This window comes from Bombina bombina, chromosome 5, assembly GCF_027579735.1.
Source record: "Bombina bombina isolate aBomBom1 chromosome 5, aBomBom1.pri, whole genome shotgun sequence".
NCBI classification, from domain to species: domain Eukaryota; kingdom Metazoa; phylum Chordata; class Amphibia; order Anura; family Bombinatoridae; genus Bombina; species Bombina bombina.
This window is the reverse complement of record NC_069503.1, coordinates 587,271,883-587,296,637: the sequence shown is the minus strand read 5'-3', so window position 1 is coordinate 587,296,637 and position 24,755 is coordinate 587,271,883. Positions and strand designations below refer to the sequence as shown.

Genomic DNA, 24,755 nt, shown 5'->3' with positions numbered 1-24,755 from the left:
AGAGGCCCAGTCGCAGTTGCGACCTCTGCACTCCCTGTAGTTTCGCCCCTGGATAACTGCTAGAGTTTGGAATTGCTAAAAAAAATACTAATTTACTAAAATGCTCCCAATGCTAAAATGAAGTTTCTAGTTATGCAATTAAGTTCTCACCTTGTTATAATATTTTTAATAATGTAATTATTGATTGAGTTTAAATGAGAAGCTTTTCTTAATTCCCATATAGTCTTTCACTTGATGGTCAGGGCCCGATGATTAAAAGATCACAAGTAAAAACATGAAAAAACATGTTTAGCCTCGCAGGGACAGTCTTTGTGCAATTATCAAAGGGGCTGTCCCTGCGAGTGGCAAGAGGACTCCCATAGAAATAATGAGAGCTCTCTGCTATGTAAAAGTTCATAATGGAGGACGAAGTACATAGGGAGAAACCAGTGTATGTTTAAACTTTAATATTAAAATAAAAATATGCTGTTTTCAGTGCACTGTAGCTTAAAGGGACATGAAACCCAAAAAATTTCTTTCATGATTCAAATAGAGAATACAATTTTAAACAACTTTCCAATTTACTTCTATAATTTAATTTGCTTCTTTCTCTTGTTATCCTTTGCTGAAAGGTTTATCTAGGCAAGCTCATGAGCAGCAGAGAACCTATGTTCTAGCTGTTGATTGGTGGCTGCATATATATATCGATTGTGATTGGCTCACCCATGAGTTCAGTTAGAAACCATTAGTGCATTGCTGCTCCTTCAACAAATGATACCAAGAGAATGAAGCAAATTAGATAATAGAAGTAAATTAGAAAGTTGTTTAAAATTGTATTCTATATCTGAATTATGAAAGAAAAAATTTGTGTTTCATGTCCCTTTAAATTCGCTATTATTTTTATATGCATAGTTTTTCCTTTAAGAGTAATTAATGTTTCGAGTATTTTGATAAAAGCTCGCCATATTTTAAGTTGCGAGAAAAAACAGTGAGATCTGTAGGGCGGAAATGTTTAGATAATTACGCTGGGATTTAAGAGACAATTTCAAATATAACCATGGAACGTCCATTTTGCGATAAAACAACAATTATGCTTTGTATTTTGTACTTATAAGTTGCTATTTATTTATTCCTGTGTAATTTACATAAAAAAGTTTTTGATAAAATATGATTTTTTGGTGAACAATTTTGTTACTTTTGATTCCCTTTAACAATACAATTTTTTCCTGTGTGTTTTTGTCTGAGTGGTTCATTGATTCGTTTTGTATGATAATTAAAAATATGATTTTCATTGTGCACTTTTGTAATGTATGCATCTCCTTCCCGAAGAATATGCCCCTTACCGAGACTTTAAACCATTCCAGCAGGGAAAAAGAAGCACTAGCGAGCATTCTTAAAAGGGCCATGATACCCAAATGTTTAAACACTTGAAAGTGATGTAGCATAGCTGTAAAAAGCTGACTAGAAAATATCACCTGAACATCTCTATGTAAAAAAGAAAGATATTTTACCTCAAAATGTCCTAAGTATTCAAACCCCATTGCAAGGACTTTAAGCAGCAAATCAGTATGTCTGTCCCGGGACAGCTAAGGGAGTGAGCTTCGTGCACACTCATTTTATTTCCCTATTCAGTTTAAGGAAGTTTACTATGAAATCTCACGAGAGTTAAGTGAAATCTCATGAGATCACAGTAAAAGAGTTCATGACCTCAGCACTGCTGATGCTGATTGGCTGCTGTTCATTTCTTCATTATTTTTTTTACCTGCAGCTGGGCAGCAGCTGAGTATAACTTTTTACACAGAACTTACTCTGCTGAGCTGAGGAAATTGTGAGGTAAAATATCTTCCTTTTTTACATAGAGATGCTCGGGTGATATTTTCCTGTCAGCTTTTTACAGTTATACTGCATCAGTTTCAAGTGATTTAGCATATGAGTGTTATGTCCCTTTAAATAATCTCGCCAGCCAAGATACCCTTAGATATTCAAGCCCTCAGTATGACTGTTTAAAATTTAAACAACATTTAATATTTATATATGCACATTGCATAGTATAAATCAGAAAGTAGGCACTGTATACAAAACTGTCATTTTACATTGCATTGCTCTGTAGCCTAAGGAAGCAGCAGTTATGTTTGAGAATCAACATTTATTTATTTTTAATGTTTTTTGTTTTTTTTCTTGACTTAAATTTCATAATCAGAATAGAAAAAGAGAAAATAATGTCATAGGGAACATTTGATCTATTATTCAATATCTAAAAAAAAAATGTTTTAGCCAAGTGAATTCTTAAAGAGAGTTGCTAGATATATACAGGTTATTTGAGGTCATATTGGATTAATTATGAAGAGTCACCTTAAATTTTGTACAGTCTGTTAATGAGTCAAAACCTTTAAATTATTTTATTTGCTATCTTGTTTTACAAAATGTCAATCACAGGATTAAGGAGTGAGGATTTGCGATATTATTCTACTGGGTCATGGGAAAAAGTTGCAGGACACTGTTGTAAAGAACTAACATACTTACTGTGCTTAGGGTACACTTACCTGCGGTTTAGTTGCTCCATCTGCTGTATAGATCCAGATCTGCTTATGCCATCTGGTGTAGCCGCTGTCGTTGGACGCTGCCATGTTGTGGTCCGATTCACGTGATCCACATAGAATACCCGTCCATGGCTATCAATACGAGCTTCCCAGTCTACGCATTATAGACAATAGAATATACTTAGAAGCTTTATCTAACCCCATTTCTTACATTTTTAAGTGGTGTAATCTATATTTTATGGCAGAAACCACCATTTATTTTATTCCCATATCTATGTTTGTTGAAGGTGAGCTGAAAATGCTGTGGGGAAAAATATTGTTAATTACGGTTAACTAAAAAAAAAAATCACTTGTGAATTTTCTTGCACTATTCCAATTTGCATCGGTTCTCATATAAATTTTCTCTACAGTTTCCTGTTAAATTTTAGGGGTTTTGAAAAGCTATCCTGAAATGAAATGGAAATTAATTCATGAGTTGGAAATGATTATGCGCTTAAATATACCTCTCTCGCTATTTTTTTACTTTCAACTTGTAACGTGTGCGCTAACCCGCCCGCATTAAAAGTTTACTTCCAGCGGTGTTAACGCAGAAAGCAAAAAAATATTTAGCGCGCCACTTGTAATCTGGCCCATAGATGGGAATAGAGCCTAATTCAAATGGCTCAAAAAGAGCTTACAACATAGATAATGGGAATGGGATTGCTTTAGAACTTTGATACCTATCCGAGGCTCTAGATTACATTTGGCTCATTCATTATAACGTGGGCAGAATGGCTTCTTATTGGCTGTACAGAATGTAAATGAAAAAAAAAGATGCAGGCTATGAATGGCTAGAGAGGCTAAGTAAACAAGCTTCTAAAAGTTCACATGGATGAAGATTTGGAGAGTTACTGTACCATCACATTCTGTACAAGGGCACAAAAGTATATTTCTAGTTATCCCTTTAAATCCCTGTGTTGATCTAAATTACAAAAGCTTACATACAATAGTTTACATTCATTATACTAAATACCAGAGGGTTTGAAGATGTTTTTGCAATATGTGGTTTTTATGGTGGTATATGTCCTACATGAGACTACTTACTTGGAGGAAGAGGCTCATCAATAGTTGGATAGTGATGGTGATCCGACCTGAGAGAGGGTAGCTGGCTAACTGGTGGTGCATTATGGGGTAGCGGACAGTCACCTGAAGACAGGAAGAGTATGATACATATGGAGATTGACATTATTATGCATTTCTTTTCAATAAACAATAGGGGTCTCGTTTAGACTATTTATTTTCCTATAGAAAATTTCTAACATTATTTTTTTCTTCATCTAGATTCAAACTTAGTCAATTTAATCCAAACTAGTATAATGGGGTAATAGTTATTTATATAGTTAGCATTTTGTGACCTTCATTTTCTGGGACATTCTACAGAATATAAAGGGAATGTAAGGTATTTGATCTGACTTTTTAGCAAGTAAACTGAGAGTTTTACTGATTTGCTTCTAATCTAAAATCCAACATGGCCCTGGATTGTGAATCTGATTTGAGGTTGATAAAACTAGGTAGCTGAGAAGGCTTTCAGTGCCATGGATCTCATCTGATTTGAGACTGGCATACAAATGACAGGGACTGCAATATTGTATGCAGAGACTGACAGTTTATTGACCATCATTGTGAACACGAAATCTCATTTTAATGCTTATTTTATAGACGTCATAATGTTAAAGGGACAGTCAACACCAGAATTTTTGTTGTTTAAAAAGATAGATAATCCCTTTATTACCCATTCCCCAGTTTTGCACAACCAACACTGCTATATTAATACACATTTTATCTCTGTAATTACCTTGTATCTAAGCCTATCAAACTGCCCCTTATTTCAGTTCTTTTGACAGACTTGAATTTTAGCCAATGAGTGCTGACTCCTAGGTAACTTCACGTGCGTGAGCTCAATGTTAGCCATATGACACAGATGAACTAACGCCCTCTAGTGGTGAAAAACTGTCAAAATGCATTCACATAAGAGGCGGCCTTCAAGGTCTAAGAAATTAGCATATGAGCCTACCTAGGTTTAGCTTTCAACTAAGAATACCAAGAGAACAAAGCAAAATTTGTGATAAAAGTAAATTGGAACGTTGTTTAAAAATAAATGCCCTATCTGACCGTTTATTTTGGACTTGACTGTCCCTTTAAGAAAAAAAAAGAAAAAGAAAACTAAAACTATTTAAACTTGTGTGAAAAATAATTCAAAACATGGTTTCTAATGGATTGGAATACCTCTAGTGAGGTACTATCAATGTGCAGCATAAGACTAATTAATGTTAACAGTTATGTGAAAACCATTCGAAAAGGTGTTTTTCTGGTGGCCTGTAATAGATATGGATTTTCAAACTGCTTACTGCTAATAGCTTGGAATGGGCCCCAATATTAGTACATTAGTGCAATGTATAAAAAGGTAAATATTCCCATTAGTTGAAGAGAAATAAAACGTATACAGCCAGCCAGATAGATACATAGGCATAGTATATATCAGCAACAAGCAATACATTATAAAAGATATGTATACAAAATGTTCAATAAACTGTTACACTGAATTTTGTTTGCAAAAGAAAAAAACAACACATTGTTTTGCAGTCCAGGGACAAACACTTTTTAAAGCATCTTATCACCTCTGCTGATGTCAGTTATGGACAGAACTCTTGCACTTACCAAGCAGCCACTGTGTGGAATGTAGCATGGTTTAGTGTCTGAAGTATGCACTTCTACCAATGGCAAATTAAAGGGAAAGGGGGCAAAATTAATTAAAGTGCATTATCCAGAATTTACTAAACATAACCAATTTATAGGGAATACAATTAAACTTTGGTTTCATATGATGAATTACTACATTCTACTAAGGTAAAAGTTGTTCATTCACCACGGGAAATATATCAACATTCAATACGATACAAAGGAGCTTCAAAGAGTTTACCAGCATAACACAAACATAGGCACTGAATTTTGTTTCTCCTCACATCAGTCACTTTTCTCACCTTACTATGCATAGATTTGTTTTGAGTGTTTCTATTAATGGACAAATTTACAATATATGTTAACAGAAGAGAACTTAAATTCTAAGTTTTATAGCATATATACAACATATTTTACCACAAATCAGGATAAAATTTGGATAAAAACGAAATAGACATTAAATTCAGACATGTCAGTTTCAACCAATAGATCTGTGGGAGTTGTCTACTTCAGCCAGAGAGCACTCTGTACACTAAGCATGAGTTGTACACACATACATTTCTGTGTCTAGCTTTACACTAAAGGGACTCTGAACCCAAATGTTTTTCTTACATGATTCAGATAGAGCATGAAACTTTAAGCAACTTTCTAATTTATTCCTATTATCAATTTTTCTTCGTTCTCTTGCTATCTTTATTTTAAAGCAGGAATGTAAATCTTAGCAGCCAGCCCATTTTAGGATCAGAACCATGGATAGTGCTTTCTTATTGGAGGCTTACATCTACCCACCAATAGGCAAGCATAACCCAGGTTCTCAACCAAAAATGGACAGGCTCCTATGCATCACATTTCTGCTTTTTAAATAAAGATAGTAAGAGAACGAAGAAAAATTTATAATAGGAGTAAATTAGAAAGTTGCTTAAAATGTCATGCTCTATCTGAATCATGAAAGAAAAAATTTGGGTTCAGTGTCCCTTTAACCCTTTTTCTTGCATAAGTGACACGCAATTGATCACTATATAGCCCGTCTACACATTCCTCCACAGAAAATGTGAACTACCAGTGTTTTCCACCAGAGGAGAGGATTCTGGGTATGGATATACAAATAAGCTACTTAAGGCCTTAACTGTTATTGCAGTTCTTTTATATAAATTTTTTTTTTAAGTTTCATTTTTGTCTTTAAGGGATTCGGGAGGCTTCTTCCTAAAATATTTATTGGGAAAGTACATGCTTGATATAAGGAATTCAATAAAAAAACAATAATTATAACTGCATGCCCATGCAATGTGCACTACAGCCTGCTATGACTTTGTCTAAAGTAAGAGAAAATGCTTCAAGTAGGGTTGCCTCCTTGGTAGGGTTGCCACCTCAGCCATGTTTTCCTGGACACTTATGAGTTACACATGCTGCAGGGTGTGCAGGAAGGAACGTGATTTGTGTTTCTGGACAGCTTTATTCATATTCCTCCCTGCAGACCCTGCAGCATGTATAACCCTACATAGGTTCGAATTCTCTAAAGCACTTTGGTCTGATGAGATTACCCAAGTCTTTTCAGTTTTCATGTTAGAAAGTCAAAATTTAGTTTGAGAAGGAGAGACACCTACTTTACAATGCAAGGCTAAAAATTTTTAATATTTTGTGTCATTTCTCTCTGTACTAGCGAGTTTTTGATCATCTGGCCTAAAGTAACAAGAAGGGTAAAAGTTAGATAGTGAATGAAGTAAAGGCAATACTTAAAGCAGGGCCAGGTATTCATTATATCTTAGCTAGAGTACAGGTGAAAAAATCAGCTGACGGTGAGCTGATTATTTCACCTGTGCTCTAGCTAAGATATAATGACTATCTGGCCTGAGTAAGGGTCCTGAGGACTAGGTTTGGGAAACACTGCTTTAAAGAGACATTAAATTGCTGGATCCAACTACAATTGCATGGTTACTACTGTTCTATTGCTTTTACTCCTGTTACTGCAGCTCTCCATTAAAGGTGTTAGATAATGAAGCTTTGCCACGTCATACTGGGAGCTGCCATCTTTGATTACAAGTTTTATCAAACCCAGTGACACAGTGCCGGACTGGAAATAAAAAAGCAGCCCTGAAAATATTTGAAGACCAGCCCCAGGGCCGTCTTTAATATTGACTGGACCCTGGGCAAACATTTTTTTGCCCCCCCCCCATGCAATTTTCGCTCTCCACCCCAACATCCCAAAAAACAACTAAATCAATTTTAATGGGCTAATCATTAAAAAAAAAAATTGCAATATGTAAAACTGGACCTTAGCAGTACTAATAAGTAAATAAATATATACATTCCTCCACTCTGGGTTAATTTAATATGCTTTTGAATTTGATTCTGGTGTGAGGTTAGCTGGTTAAAGAGATTTAGGGCAGCCAACAGGAGCAAAGCAAGGTAAAGACTGAGGAGGAAGCATGGAGGTGCATACAAATATAAGTTTACTGACTGGAACAGCAGAACTACTATGGGAAGCTGTAAAATCTGAGACAGAGAGAAATAAAAACTATAAAAATAAACCTTACCTTAATGTGTGAAGTATCAGCATGACACTATACATCAGCCACAGCAGCACATGTCAATTCTTTGCTAGGAACAAGTTCCCTCTCATCCTGCACTAGACAATGCTGCATGGGGGAGGGGCATGTGTACACTCACTTATTCTTCCCACTGACACCTTTCTACAAAGCACTGTTCCCCTAACAAACTTTAGTTAGTTAATCTTAGAGCCACAGCAGAAAGAGCAGGGCTAAGGGGACCAGCAGACTGGATGCTGTCTGCCCAAGGCTGCATGGATACAGACGAGTCACACAGCCTCAAGACTGAAGAGAGCAGTGTGTGCAGCTGCACAGATGCTCAAATCCTCACGTGCCTGCCACTTCAGCTTTCTGCTGCATGCGCCTATAGTCAGCCCTACCCAGAAACAATCCCAACCACCAGAGCAGTTACCTGGTAACAGTGGCAACCCCAGCAGGACCTTTTCTGATGCAGTGGGATTGGTTGGATGCTGAGTTAGGGCTTAGCATCCAGTGCTGCACAGTGCACATCTAAAACAGCACATGGCACTAGCTTGGAATGTCACATGACACCGGCACGGTCTGGCACAGTTTCTCACAAATAAATATAAGCAGAGACCTTTTGACTCTGACAATATTAGGACTAACTGCACCCCCCCATGTCACATGACATCAGCAGTCTGGCATAAACTAAAAAAAATTTATTTTTTATTTTTAGGACTCTTGGGCCCCTCAACAAAGACTGGGCCCTGGGCATCTGCTCCTTTTGCCCTGTGTTAAAGACAGCCCTGACCAGCCCTTTTTTCCGTTGAGTCTGTGGAATGCACACGCCTGATACTCCTTCGCTAATATTTTTTTTATTTAGAATTAAATATTAGTTTGTAATACAAAAAAATCCAGATTGTTATTATATAGTCATCCTACAACCCAATTTCATCCAAGACTTCCTTTTACAGCGTGAAAATTATTATTGATAAGGTGATCTAGTGAAGATACTCAAAACAGTTTCTCACTCTGTCCTACAGTGACTTGACTAGACACTATAAACCATTAAAAAGAGGGCCACTAAAATGCTAAATGGTCTAGGAAAAAAAACTTGACCCCTCCACCCCTTCTAACTATCGACCAGTCTCCTTACTTCCCTTTGCTTCCAAATTATTGGAACGACTGGTCTATACTCGCCTAACTCAATTTCTCACAACTAACTCCTTACTTGATCCACTACAATCTGGTTTCCGCCCTAAACACTCAACAGAAACCGCTTTCACTAAAGTAACAAATGTCCTGTTATCAGCTAAAACAAAAGGCCACTACTCCTTACTAATTGTTCTTGACCTATCCGCTGCTTTCGACACAGTTGACCATCCTCTCCTCCTAAAAATCCTACATTCATTTGGTATCCGAGACACAGCCCTCACCTGGTTTGCTTAGCATGTTATCGGTTTCTTTTAACAACACATCTTCTGATCCTTTACCTCTCTCAGTTGGAGTACCACAAGGCTCTGTCTTGGGTCCCTTGCTTTTCTCTCTCTATACATCCTCCATAGGAAAACTTACAGCCTCTTTAGGCTTCCAGTACCACTTATATGCTAATAATACCCAAATCTATATTTCCTCCCCTGATATCTCTCCCTCTTTACTCAACCAGATTTCCATCTGTCTCTCTGCAATTTCCTCTTGGATGTCCTCACACTACCTCCAACTCAATGTGTCCAAAACTGAGCTGCTTCTTATTCTCCCATCTTCCAGACATCTGACACCTGACATTCCTCTGATGGTCAGAGACTCTATTTTCAACACCTCACCCCAGGTCCGCTGTCTTGGGGTCACACTTGACTCAGAACTCACATTCAACCCAGATATACAAGCGCTTACCAAATCCTGCCGTGCACACCTACACAACATTTCCAGAATTTGTCCCTTCCTTACTCAAAAAACGACGAAAATACTAATTTATTCCCTCAGTTTGTCATTTATTGACTATTGCAATCTACTTCTAAATGACCTTCCAAACAAGGGCGTATTTTAGCCTAGGCAAACAAGGCACTTGCCTAGGGCGGCAGATTGGAGGGGGGGCAGCACTTTTTGAGTCTCTGTAGGGAGAGGCAGGTAAGTTAACTAGTGCTAGCCATCTGTATTTTAAATATATATATATATCCTCCATGTGTATCTGCACTCTCAATCTCCTCCAGTCATCAACCAGGGTGCCAGGTCAGTAATATTCACAGTATTTTCAAAATAGGACTGCACTCGCTGGATTTAAGCATAAAACTTATTTTATTGTGGTAACGTTTCGGAGTCCACAGATACTGGTCTGAGGAAGGAGTCTGTGGACTCCGAAACGTTACCACAATAAAATAAGTTTTATGCTTAAATCCAGCGAGTGCAGTCCTATTTTGAAAATACTATATATATATATATATATATATATATATATATACATACACCTGGTCAACATTTTACTTTTGAAATGCCATAAAAAAAGTCAAATTACAAAAAAAGGCCTAAATCCTAATGGGGTGGGGGGCAGCAACATTTTAAGTGCCTAGGACAGCACAAAACGTAAATACGCCACTGTTTCCAAAACACTGCCTCTCCTCCCTCCAATCTATTATGAATGCTTCAGCTAGACTCATCCACCTAAGTCGCCGATCTACATCAGCAGCTCCGCTCTGCTTGTCTCTACACTGGCTCCCCATATACTCCAGAATACAATTTAATACATACAGAGAGAAGTGCACTCACAGGAACGAACAACCAACTCAATACCATTGTTAGCCTGTTCTATGGTGATTTACCACCTGGGTGCAACTTCTTTTAGCCCAGTAATAATTTTCAGAGAGTAGAACTTTCCTGTAGTATATCAGTTTGATCCCGCCAATTATGGTCAGTCCAGCGCCGAAATACCAGGAAATTCTTCTCTGAACAAGGAACACAGCAACCCCAGACGATCGTTTCGGAATACAATTTAAAGTATTAACCCTAACTTACAAAGCACTCAACAGCCTCACTCCCAACTATATTTCCTCTCTCATCTCCAAATACTCTCTGACCTGTCCTCTTCGATCAAACTCTGACCTACGTCTCTCCACTCCTATTATCTCTACATCCCACTCCCGCCACCAAGACTTTGCACATGCTGCTCCTATCCTCTGGAACTCTCTAACCCGCTCCTTAAGACTGTCTCCAACCTTGTATAGCTTCAGACGCTCCTTGAAAACTCACCTATTCAGAGAGGCTTACCATCTCTCCTCCATCTCTCATCCTAACCAAAATAATTATTGAACTCCATGACTCACTGCTGCAACTACAATCCATGTGACAAGCTACCCCAAACCTTATGTCTCTGCCCCCTCAACCTGTAGACTGTACGCTGTCCGGAGCAGGGCCCTCTTTCTCCTCTACTAGATTTGTTTAGTTGTTATGTTTTGTATTGTATCACAAATCCTTGTCATTGTATACCCCTATCTCTGTACCCAGCGCTACGTAATACAAATAAATTATATTAATAATAATATTATGTGACTTTGATACGTATAGCTCAGAATAGAGAAGAGATGATACAGCTCCATCACCACTCCCTTAAGTTGTAGTTTTCCAACTCCAGCTTCTGCGGCTCACCGGGAAATCCAATCCAGCCTTGCTGTGACAGAAGAAGTGCACATTTACAGATCAGTGTGGATGCTGGCTTTTTGACAAATGTATAATGTGCCTCAATATAGTGTGCATGATACAGAGCAGGAGCTTAACATTTTGCAGCAGCTACTGTCATGACTCTTTAAATCTTCCTCCTCCCATTATCAGATACACCCTATTTAAAGCCAATAGTATCACTACCAAGTTGCCTGAATATTGAAGTCTGTTTGGTGTACCTGTGATCTGTAGCTCAAGCCTTACAGCTACATTGCTCTATATTATTAATATATTGTGTGTGTTTTAAAAGTGTTTAAAAAATATAAAATGTAAAACTCACATGCTACATCATGCACACTAACCACAAACAAATGATACAGCTGCCAAATGGTAACTTGTTTTTCTAGGCACATTTTGAGTGTGCACCGCTGATTATGTTACAGGAGTGTGAAAACAACTACGCTCCAAGATGGCGGCTCAGTATAAAGAAGCAGAGTTTCAGCATCTGGCATCTTTAAAAGGACACTAAACCAATTTTTTTGTCTTTTATGATTTAGATAGAGCATGCAATTTTAAGCAACTTTCTAATTTACTCCTATTATGTATTATATATACATTTTTCTTCATTCTCTTGGTATCGTTATTTAAAAAAAGCTTAGTCCGCTGTCTTTTTTGGTTCAGTACCCTGGATAGGTGGCTACATTTATCCAGCAAGCGCAACCCAGGTGCTGAACCAAAAATTGGCCAGCTCCTAAGCTTTCATTCCTGCTTTTTCAAATAAAGATACCGAGAGAACGAAGAAAAATTGATAACAGGAGTAAATGAAAAGGTTGCTTAAAATTAAATGCTCTATCCGAATCATGAAAGAAACAAATTGGGTTTAGTGTCCCTTTAAAGTATGAAAGGCCAGAGGTGAAATGTTAAATCATTTGAAAATAGGTTAGCTGAAAGCTGTTTTATTGTAAACTGAAACTAGCAGCAAATTACGTTATTGTACAACTGATATAATGGTATTAATGCTTATGGCCTGGAGATTCTCACTGCTCTATTGGTGGAGAGGGATGTGTTTTCAAAAGACTGGCTCATTCAGTGCAGTAGCATCACTATAACTTTATTGATTACCTGTGGGTACAAATGTACATACCTACAGCCAGACCAATGTAGAGATTTAGTACATGCTTTCAATGAGGAAAGGAGGCAAAATTATTTAAAGGGACAAAATAGCCATATGCTAAATCACTTGGAAGCAACACAGCTAAATTGAAAAAGCTGCCAAGGAAATATCACCTAAAAACTCTATGTGAAAAAGGAAGACATTTTACCTCAAAATTTCTTCAGCTCACAATGCTAAGTGCTCTGTGAATACCTATTCTTCAGCTACTGTCAGCACGTAAACCCCCCCCCCCAACAATAGCCAATCAGCTTCATCAGTGCTGATGTTACACTTTGCTTTACTGTGATCTCATGAGATTTCATTGAAATCTTGTGAGATTTCATAGTAAACTTCCTTAAACTGAGTAGGAAAATAACATGGCGGTGCCTGTGCATTTTAGAAGCACACTTCCTTATCCTGGGACTAACATCCTGATTGGCTGCTTAAAAGCCCTTTGCAATGGGATATGATTACTGAGGAAATTTTGAGGTAAAACATCTTACATTTTTATATAGAGATGTTCAGGCGATATTTTCTAGTCAGATTTTTATGGTTATGCTGCATCACTTTAATTGCTTCAACATTTGGGCATCATGTCCCTTTAAAGCTGCTAGAAAAAGTTTGCAATTGAAATATTTTTAAAGTAACTTTCAAGTTCTTTTAAAGGGACATGATAAAGTCAAATTTAAACGTTCATGATTCAGATAAAGAATGCAGTTTTAAATAACTTTCCAAATGACTTCAGTTATCAAATGTACTTAATTTTCTTTATAAAAAAGCATACTTAGGTAGGCTCAGGAGCATGTGTACTAAACAAGAGAATAAAGTCAATTTTAATGATGATAATATAGTAAAATGGAAATTTTTAAAAAATTGCATGCTCTATCAGATGACTCATGTCCCTTTAAGCAAATTTCCTATCCTTTGTGATAATATGTAAATTTCATTTTATTAGGCTGTAAGAAATTGACTCACAAATGATCAGATATAAAAAAATGCCATATAACCCTGTATATGTAAAAATAATGCTGTAGGTATCAGCAACTGACGGCCCAGAATCTAACCTTCTCTCCTATTGCTTGGTCCTGCTACAGGAGATTCCAGGACAACAGGAGTCCTTTCTGAATTAATACTTTGACCAGAGATATCATCAGACCAATTTATGGAGCCATCAGCGTGATCTCTGTCAGGCTCAGGACTTTGATTAGAATCAGGCATGGACTCAAAAGCACTGTTTTCTTCCTCCTCATCATCTTGAGAGGAGAAGACCGTACTTTCTGATATCCTTGCACTGTCCACTGAGGAGAAACGTGTGTGACTGGAGAAGCGGTTGTGGCTATCGTAACAAGAAGGGCTGTAACATGATGTACTATAGCAAGAGGTGCTATAACAGGAGGTGCTATAGCATGAGGTGTCACAAGTATCACAGTCATGATCTCCATGCATTCTTGGACTTGAGTCACTTTCACTTTCAGTCCTAGGATGTTCTCCATCCATACAGAGATGATTACAAACAGGGAGAAGGTCATTAGCATTATCACAGGGTAACGTACTCCTGGTGTCCTCAAGGTCATCATTTTCATCAACTACCATTTCCAATGGTGGATCTGCCGCTACAGTTTCTGTATCACTAACAATATCCTTTTCTGACATTTCCTTGACTGTAGACTCTTCATCAACATCCACACTGTTCTGCTCCTCTTCATCTCCATCCCCTATCATTTGAGCAGAAGGCAGACTGTGAAGCAAGTTATGAATCCTTATATAATGTGTCCGAGGTGTTTCAGGTTCTCCACAAGCTGAGGCTATTACATTCTCCAACTCAGACACTGGCAGAGAGCAAGGCCTGGTTTTTCTCTTCATTGTTGTCCTAAGTTTAGGTTCAATGTCTTGTTGTTGGCACATTCCTCCCGAATTTTCTGGACTGTTCTCTTCCTCTTTGCCTAATTCCATGAACACACTTACTTCTTCTGTATTTAACATTTCCGAATCTTCTACTTGGGTGTTGGTACTAGGGTCTTCAATAGTTTCTTCAATAGTTTCCTCTTTGGGTCCAGTGTCATTAATAGTAGCTGAATGTTCTTGATCAGAATTGGTGACAGTCACAGATAAAGTCAAATCAGTTGGGTTTGATTCCATATGTTTTGTTGCATCTGTTGGAGGTGAATCAGTTTTTGTGCTTTCAGTTGTGTTCTTATGTAGGCAATATTGACTAACTGATCTACTGTTAACTGCAGAAGAGCACTTGTCAATAACACCTCTTGAAATGCATCCATTTGGCAATTCAGCACTGGGGTTTTCAGTAGCAACTGAAGTTCTTCTCTGGTGTTCAGTAGATGTTTGCTCAGTCATGTTGTTAGGCAGAACTGTAGCTGGTGCAACTTCAACTACATCTGAAGAAATAGAGACCTCTTCATCATCTGAGAGAGACAAAAACAGAAATGCATTTAAAAAAAAACAACTATCCGTTAATTGGTTAAAAACAAATTTGTATTTAATTTAATGCAACATTAAAAACAGATCTTACAAAATATAACAAAAATTATTTTTTGAGTATAATTGCAACTTAGCAGACCGAAATGTACTATGACAACTTTTGCAACATAGATCTATTTCAGATTATTAAAGGTCACGAGCCAAACATTAAAATCAAATGAGTACAAGTAACATTGATGTAAGGACAAGAAAATATTTTTTGGTTTTCTTCCTCTGTATCTCAGTGAAAGAGCAAAAATATCACAACAAAATAAGGGAACAATATACAGTATGAAGATGGGATATGAAACTCGAAATTAAACATTCATGATTCTGATAGAGCACACAATTTGAAAAAACGTTTTCAAATTTGCGTCTATCATCAAATTGACTTAGTTCTCTCGGTATCCTTTGTTGAAGAGCATACATAGGTAGACTCCAGAGCACACCTGTATCTTGAGTACTAACTATATGGCAGCAGTGTTGCATCAATGTTTGTTATACACATTTGAGCACTAGATGGCAGTAATGTTTACAACAATGGTACAAATAAGGTTGCAAGCCTGCTGATAAATATTGCCCCAGACACATGCATGCCTCTGAGTCTACCTAGTTATGCTCTTCAACAAAGCAAACCAAGAAGATTAAGTAAATTTGGTAATAGAAGTAAACTGGAAAATGTTTCAAACTGTAGGCTCTATCTGATTGACGAAGGCTTAATTTTGACTTTAAAGCACATGTTCCTGTTTCGTGACAATATACAAATTTAATTTTATAAAGCTGAAAGAAATCGCCACAAATGATCAAATATGAGAAATATGGTATATAAAAATCTTCATATCTATCTCTCTATCTATGTATCTATCAATACATTTTATTTATTTTTTCAAACAGAAAACTGAATTATGAAAGTTTAATTTTGATTTTTATGTCCCTTTAAATGCTACAAAAATTAATATTAGATATTTTTTCAGAATGCATAAGAAATCTAGAATGAATTTGTTTTATGGTAATTGAAGCCGAATGTACAAATTTTACTTTTTGTAAAGAAGCCTTTAAGATACAGAGTCACCGTACCTGGGTGTATGGATGATGTTATCTCAAATCTGAACTGCAGCTGGCCGCTTACATGATCTGTAGGAAGCCTGCGACCCAAGGTGTAGCTAACAACTCGATCTCTGTAAATTAAATGGGGAAACAAGGCTGTAATCATTCATGATACACAACAATACAGCAGACCTCTTTAGGTAGTACACATTACCAGAGAGTAAACTCTGTCAGTTAGCATGATCTGTAAGGGAGCACACATTATCAGAGAGCATACTCTGTCAGTTAGCATGATCTGTAAGGGAGCACACCTCATCAGTTAGCATGATCTGTAAGGGAGCACACCTCATCAGGTATTACATTCTGTAAGGGAGCACACATCATCAGTTAGCACACTCTGTAAGGGAGCACACCTCATCAGGTATTACATTCTGTAAGGGAGAACACCTCATTAGGTAGCATTCTCTGTAAGGGAGCAGACCTCATCAGGTATTACATTCTGTAAGGGAGAACACCTCATTAGGTAGCATTCTCTGTAAGGGAACAGACCTCATCAGGTATTACATTCTGTTAGGGAGCACACATCATCAGTTAGCATACTCTGTAAGGGAGCACACCTCTGACTATCCACAGTTAAAGGGACAGTCAACACCAGAATTTTTGTTGTTTAAAAAGAAAGATAATCCCTTTATTACACATTCCCCAGTTTTGCATAACCAACACTGTTATTTAAATACACCTTTTACCTCTGTGATTACCTTGCATCTATGCTTCTGAAACTGCCCCCTTATTTCTGTTCTTTTGACAGACTTGCATTTTAGCCAATCAGTGCTCACTTCAGGGTAACTTCACGTGCATGAGCTCAATGTTATCTATATGAAACACATGAACTAATGCCCTCGAGTGGTGAAAATGCATTCAGATTAGAGGCAGTCTTCAAGGTCTAAGAAATTAGCATATGAACCTCCTATGGTTTAGCTTTCAACTAAGAATACCAAGAGAACAAAGCAAAATTGGTGATAAAAATAAATTGGAAAGTTTTTTAAAATTACATTCCCTATTTAAATCATGAAAGTTTTTTTTGGACTTGACTGTCCCTTTAAAGGGACACTGAACCCAATTTTTTTCTTTCGCGATTCAGATAGAGCATGAAATTTTAAGCAACTTTCTAATTTACTCCTATTATCAAATGTTCTTCATTCTCTTGGTATCTTTATTTGAAATACAAGAAAGTAAGTTTAGATGCCGGCCCATTTTTGGTGAACAACCTGAGTTGTCCTTGCTGATTGGTGGATAAATTGATCCACCAATAAAAAAGTGCTATTCAGAGTTCTGAACCAAAAAAAGCTTAAATGCCTTCTTTTTCAAATAAAGATAGCAAGAGAACGTAGAAAAAATGATAATAGGAGTAAATTAGAAAGTTGCTTAAAATTGCATGCTCTATCTGAATCACGAAAGAAAATTTTTGGGTTCAGTGTCCCTTTAACTTACTTGAACTGAACTAGTAAAATCCATCCAACTTTGGGCCAGATTATAAATGGAGCACTAATTATCACTCCCGCTTGAGCATTAACTGTGATAGAAGTTTGGCTCTTTGTGCTCATCGGGTTGTGCTCATGTTATGAGTTGAAAGAAAACAGTTTTCGCTTGTGCACTAACTTATATCTTAGAATATTGCGTGTGCATTCACGTATTCCCCAATAGAAGTCAATGGAGCAAAAAAAAGTGTGTGTGTTGGGGGAACCTAAGACCCTACTTGCGCGCAAACCAGATTGCATATTCACAAGTGCGCTAACCAGACATGAAAACATGAAATTTAACATTCCAATATTCTTCACATAGAAAAATATGTTCTATTTATTCATAAATACATATTTTAATATTGCTGATGTTTTTTGGTACAATATATATATATATATATATATATATATATATATATATATAGATGATTATATATTCGTATAGATATATACAGATATATATATAGGAATGTCTATTTATAAATACATAAAACATATTCTTCTATGTGCAGAACATTGCATCTGGCATATTTACAGCACACAGTATAACACTTTATTAAATATGAATATTGCAAACATATGATTTTACTTGTTTTCATCACAAAAAGCTCCAATGCACTTCTATATATGTCTATATATATGTCTATATGTATGTATGTGTATATATTTGTATATATGTCTGTAAATACATGTATACACATATAAATACATATGCATACACACACACCCTTATAACTTGTGTGGAATATTTTCTTTATATACTTTTTATTAGATGGTGTTATTATGAGTGTAACTGTACTTTGTAATGCATTTTTTAATAGGTTTTGTGCAACTTTTTGTTTTGCGAAATAGTTAACCAAAGCTCTGAGGACGCGGTAATCATTCCAGCTTAAATCGCGATAGTGCTCAAGCGATCGCATTTACTTTCAACTGGTAATACCAGCGGTAAACCTGATGAGCGAAACACCCGTGATAAACTCCTTATTCCTTGCGCACAAACTTTAGCGCTCCACTCGTAAACTGGCCCTTTCATAAGTAAAGTTGAGGATTTCAAGTTGCCTAATTTTCCCCTGTCTATTTTCTTTAGTTAGGAAAAATAAAAACTTCACTATAACAAACATTAAAGGGACACTAAACCCAAAAGTTTTCTTTTATGATTCAGATAGAGCATGCAATTTTAAGCAACTTTCTAATTTACTCCTATTTTTCTTCTTCTGCTATCTTTATTTGAAAAAGTAGGCATCTAAGCTAAGGAGCTAGCCAATTTTTGGTTCAGTACACAGGACAGCACTTGTTTATTGGTGCTGTCCAATCAAGGACAACCCAAAGTGTGAACAAAAAATGGGCCGGCTTCTAAACTTACATTCTTGCTTTTCAAATAAAGATAGCAAGAGAATGAAGAAAAATTAATAATAGGAGTAAATTAGAATGTTGCTTAAAATTGCATGCTCAGTGTCCCTTTAAACAAAGTATTTTACAAAAGCTGTTTCAATCCCATTTAAAGCAAATGCAAAACAAAACAAAGAAACAGAAACTATCCCATCAGAGTTTTTTTTTAACTTTATTTACAAGTCAGTCAAAGTAATGATGCAGTTTTATATAATACAATAAAGCAAACTGGTGCAAAATACTGTTAAAAGCTTATCAGCTGTTCATACTTCATTTGCTACAACACATAACAACTTCTTGCACAAGAGACTAATTTAACATGACATTTTTTGGGGGGGAAAATGCATCTTACAGACAACTCATGAAGTGGATTCTATAGATTTAAGTTTATACGTCAGAAACCAAATGGTTGACCAAAGAATTTCTCATAACCAGATATCTATCTGTATAGTTACAGAACAATGCTTTGCTATTTTACGTTCAATAAAGTTACATTTGTTTCAATTCTGACCAAACCTAAATCACCACAACAAATGAAGTAACTGTTTTGTAATAGTTACCTATTTAACAAGCATGTTTACTAACATTTGACTAATCTGAATCTATATTATTACATTTCTATGACACATATTTATCATATAAAATTTACCCAATCGCGTGTCTTTCCAAGAGCCGCTGTACTGGCATGGACAATTTTCCTAAAAAACGTTTGATGATTGGCCGGCTTTTTGCAAACTTATCCTTTACTTCAATTTCAAGGACGTCAGTTGGAAGAGAAACAAAACTAAAGTGCTGCAGAAAATAGTACAAAATGATAGGTTATGTACAAACAGTGAAGCAAAACTCAAGCACTTATTTAACCATAATGTATTATATATAATCTTATCCATAACCTTTTCAGATGTTTCATTTGTGATGCAGCACACACCTATATCTAATGTTCCTAACAATAACAACAATATATAGACATACTACATAAGCATTGCAAAAACAATGTTATTTTATGCTATAGTGAATAGTACAACTTTGAATAAGGATAGTGGTTATTTTTTTTAAAGCAATAGGGATATCAGTAAATTTCAATTTAAAATAGCAGAATTTTTGCAATACTCGTGACTTAAACAGTGGCAGCTTTTACTAGGTTTTTTTTCTAATACAGTGGTATTGCAAAAATTTCTCTACTAATTTTAAACCTCACTGACATTTTAAAGGGACATTAAACACTAAATACATATCACGCACCTCCCTCTAATTATGGGATCCACCATTTTGGAATCTATGTATCACTGTATCTGAAGGAGGGTTTCTGCACATGGCAGCACTGATGACTAGAAGGAGGCGGTTTATAACCTCAATACTATGCTTATAAAATTAATTTAGTACTAATGTCCCTTTAATTTAGTGTTAATGTCCCTTTAATTTGGCTGTAATGTATTTTTAAAGGGATATAAAACCCAAAAATGTTATTTCATGATTCAGATAGAGCATACAATTTTAAACAACTCCAATTTACTTCTATTATTGACTTTGTTTTGTTCTCTTGGCATCCTTTGTTTATAAAAATACCCAGGTAGGCTCAGGAGCTGGGGAATAGCTGCTGATTGGTGGATCCACATATATGCCTCTTTTCATTGGCTTACTGATGTGTTCAACTAACTCCCAGTAGTGCATTGCTGCACTTCCAGTAAAGGATACAAAGAGAATGAAGCAAAATAATAGTAAATTGGAAAGTTGTTTAAATTGTATGCTCTATCTCACTGGTGTTCAAACCTGTCCTCAAGCCTCCCCAACAGGCCAGGTTTTCAGGATAACCTTGGATGAGAGCAGGTAAAATAACCATATTTACGAATCAACTGATTATTTCACGCGTGCTCCAGTTCAGATATCCTCAAAATCTGGCCTGTTAGGGAGGCCTCAGGACAGGTTTGAAAACCAGTGCTCTATCTGAATAATGAAAAAAATGTGTCCATTTAATAAATGGATCAGGAATGTTTTGCAGAGTGGTGGTATTAGGGGCTGAATCCAATAGTGTCCTCCAGAGTTGAAGTATCTTGAGAACTTTACACTTAAAATTTATCGGGCTTGTTTTCATTGTTCTTTTTTTTTTTGTAATAGTAGTTATATTACGTAGGCAGGGGCGGATCACTAGTTGCCATGGCTACTCAGCATGTCTGCAGGCTGTATTACTGCCCTCTATAGGTGGAATGCTGTATAACTGCCTCCTATTTGTGGGATTACATGTTGCATACTTGATGTCAGTAAATAAGTTTAGCTCAATTTAGTAAATGAAAAGTCTCTTAACATTACATGCTCTATTTAATTAATGAAAGTTTAATGTCCCTTTAAACATCTGAAGTATTTTTTTCTTTATTGTGTTAGTCTAGAAAAGTGACATTATACTCAAATGTTTGTTCCATCTAAAATAAAATATTAGTATTACAGTGCTTTTTATGGGAAAAAAAAGATTGCAAAATAAACCAACTTTTTTCAGTGTGAGTTGTACCTGTTAGCTTGTAATAAATACCTACGTATCAGGCATTTCCTGTTAATTTCACTTTAATTTAAAGGGACAGTGTACTGTAAATGTATATTCTCTTTTACCTGTTGGAGTGTATTAAATTGTTTACAAATAGCTCCTTTACATTTATTTATTTATTCATTTGACATTGCTGTTTTTGCCTTTTGAATCTACCACCTATTTTTAAAATTTAAATTCTTAAATATTGGTTATAGAAAAGTTTTGTTTACAAAGCCAGCAAAAGAAATTATACTCCTACTGGTGAGCGGTAGAGATAACTACTAAAATTACTATTTCCAACTGTTCTTTCTAAGTATTGTATAAAGACAGAAAAAAAAGATAAGGAAGCAGTTGAGTGATCTCTCTGCAAATTCAGCCTATTTTAATGGGTTGCAGTCTAAGGGGGGGGGGGGTAGCTAGTTCATATGCCAAAATAAACCTAGACAATCAATTTCCTATACATTTATACTCTGTAACTAGTATAAAAAGTCAATAGTAACACATTAAAGGGACAGTATACACCAATTGTCATATAACTGCATGCAATAGACACTACTATAAAGAATAAGATGCACAGATACTGATATAAAAATTCAGTATAAAGCTGTTTAAAAACGTATTAGCTCTGTTTAAAAGGTTACTGAAACACCCACTTTAAGTGTGAAATAGCAGACAAACCCCCCCTCCCCTTCCTCTGCAAATGAAAAGACTCTTTACACAAACAGAAGCAAGCTGGAGTAGGTATACCTTGGTATTCTCCTAAAACTTTGGGGCTTGGTTAGCAGTCTGAAAATCAGAGCAATGTAATTTAAAAATAAGCAAAATTATCCATTTAAAACAAAAAACAAAAAAACTGTATCGACTATATAAATGGATCATCTACAAAACATGTATGCAAAGAAAAATCTAGTGTATAATGTCCCTTTAAGGTATATGAAACCCAAAAATGTTCTTTTGTAATTCAGACAGAGCACTTCTATTATCAAATTTGCTTTGTTCCCATGGTATTTATTGTTGAAGAGATACCTAGTTAGATATCTGAAACACTACATGGCAGACAATAGTGCTGCCATTTAGTGCTCTTGCAAATAGATAACATTCTTGCAAACCTGCTGCCATATAGTGCTCCTGACATGTGCACAAGCTTACATCCCTGCTTTTCAACAAAGAATACCAAACAGAATAAACAAAAATTGATAATAAAAGTAAATTAGAAAGTTGTTTAAAACGATATGCTCTATCTGAATAATGAACGAAAAATGGGGTTCATGTCTCTTTAAGGGTAAACCAATTACACTGTCCCTTTAAAGTGCTGGCTTTCAAACCTGTTCTCCGGCCTCCCTAACAGGCCAGATTTTGATTTTTTCATGATTTAGAAAGAGCTTCCATTATAGAATTAGTTCAAATCATTTGGTATCCTTTATTGAAGGAGCTACAGTGCACTTATGGAAGCTATCTAAACACATCAGATGGTTCAGTGACAAAAGGGCCTATATGTGCAGCCACCAATCAGCATGTCCTACCCAGGTTGCTGAACCAAAAATAGGCTGGCTCCTAAGCTTACATCCCTGCTTTTCAAATAAAGATACAAAGAGAACGAAGATAAAATGATAATAGAAGTAAATTAGAAAGTTGCTTAAAATTGCATGCTCTATCTAGATAATGAAAGAAAAAAATTGGGTTTCATATCCCTTTAAGTCTATTAATATGGTCAGGTGACCGAAACGGGTCAGACTTTTTCTTCCTTTCACCCTGCTCTAAGGGTTTCGCTGATTTCTATGTATTCCAGTTTTATGCACAAATAAAGCATTGCTGGTTTTTCTGCCGCACCCCTATGGACCTTCTCTTTTTACACTCTTTAGAATATGCGCTTTCATATAAATACAGAAAGAATCTTGATTACCTCATATTTATATTTCATCTTGTTCCTGACACCTTGATTAGTCCTTCATTTTTGTGTATGATACATATTTAATTAAGGGAAACTATGTATGCTAAATTTTTTATTTTGTGATTCAGACAGACCATTCAATTTTAAGCAACGTTCTAATTTACTCCTATTACCAATTTTTCTTCGTTCTCTTGCTATCTTTATTTGAAAAAGAAGGCATCTAAGCTATTTTTGGTTTAAACCCTGGACAGCACTTGTTTATTGGTCGGTTAAATTAATCCACCAATCAGCAACAACCCAGGTTGTTCACCAAAAATGGGCCGGCATCTAAACGTACATTCTTGCTTTTCAAATAAAGATGCCAAGAGAATGAAGAAAATTTGATAATAGGAGTAAATTAGAAAGTTGCTTAAAATTGCATGCTCTATCTGAATCACAAAATAAAAAATGTAGGTTCAGTGTCCCTTAAGTTACAGATAAAGGCATCTAAGTGCTTTAATACTCCAAATCAATTTCTATAGTTTTAAATATTCCAGAGTCTTTAACAAACTGTTCTTCAAAAATGTGTTTTAGGGTCTGTTCCCTTATCATCTATCTATCTATCTATCTATCTATCTATCTATCTATCTATCTATCTATCTATCTATCTATCTATCTATCTATCTATTGCTTTTTATTCAATATGAATACTGTATTGGTATTATACTGCCACCTAGTGTACAATATATATATAAAACAATATTAATTTTAATTGGGAATTATTTTTCAAATGTCTGTTACAAAGGTTTTGAAATGTTGTTTTCAATATTTAAGAAGAAACCTTTATAGGTTATAGTTTTATATTTAAAGAATAGGATCATTTATATGGTAGTTGAAGAGCTGTGTTATGTGAAACTAGCACATAACTAGCTATTTTTTCAATAGGTATAAAACAGAACTTATCAAGGAAAATAATACATTTTTAAGAGAGCCTTACATTTTGTGTGCTGTGTTTGATTTCTAGGGCACAATAGCTTATATTGGCATAAAAGTGCAAAGCAAAAATGTCATATACTATCAGCATGCAACAATGTGTTTAACTCCTGCAAAAGGGGTAAATACACAGTTAAAGGAACAGTAAATTAAAAATTAATATTTAATGATTCAGATAGAGCATGCAATTTGAAACAACTTTCCAATTTACTACAACTTTCCAATTTACTTCTATTATCTAAGTTGCTTTGTTCTCTTGCCATCCTTTGTTGAAGTGCATACTCAGGTAGGCAGCTGGTGACTGGTGGCTGCATATATATGCATCTTGTCATTGGCTCACCAAATGTATTCAGCTAGTTCCCAGCTATGTGTTGCTGCTCCTGATTTAACTCTTT

At 35.9% G+C, this 24,755-nt stretch overlaps 1 protein-coding gene across 1 annotated transcript in view; it reads right to left on the bottom strand.

The window, feature by feature from the left end:
- Window positions 1-24,755, bottom strand: part of HECW1 (HECT, C2 and WW domain containing E3 ubiquitin protein ligase 1) — a 416,305-nt gene that overhangs the window by 132,499 nt on the left and 259,051 nt on the right. The window contains exons 6-10 of the mRNA XM_053714546.1: window positions 19,629-19,771; window positions 16,101-16,201; window positions 13,613-14,968; window positions 3,603-3,704; window positions 2,523-2,673 (exon numbers count right to left, since the gene is read on the bottom strand). Coding sequence (XP_053570521.1) covers window positions 2,523-2,673; window positions 3,603-3,704; window positions 13,613-14,968; window positions 16,101-16,201; window positions 19,629-19,771 — 1,853 coding nt within the window. The remainder of the gene's footprint in view (window positions 1-2,522; window positions 2,674-3,602; window positions 3,705-13,612; window positions 14,969-16,100; window positions 16,202-19,628; window positions 19,772-24,755) is intronic.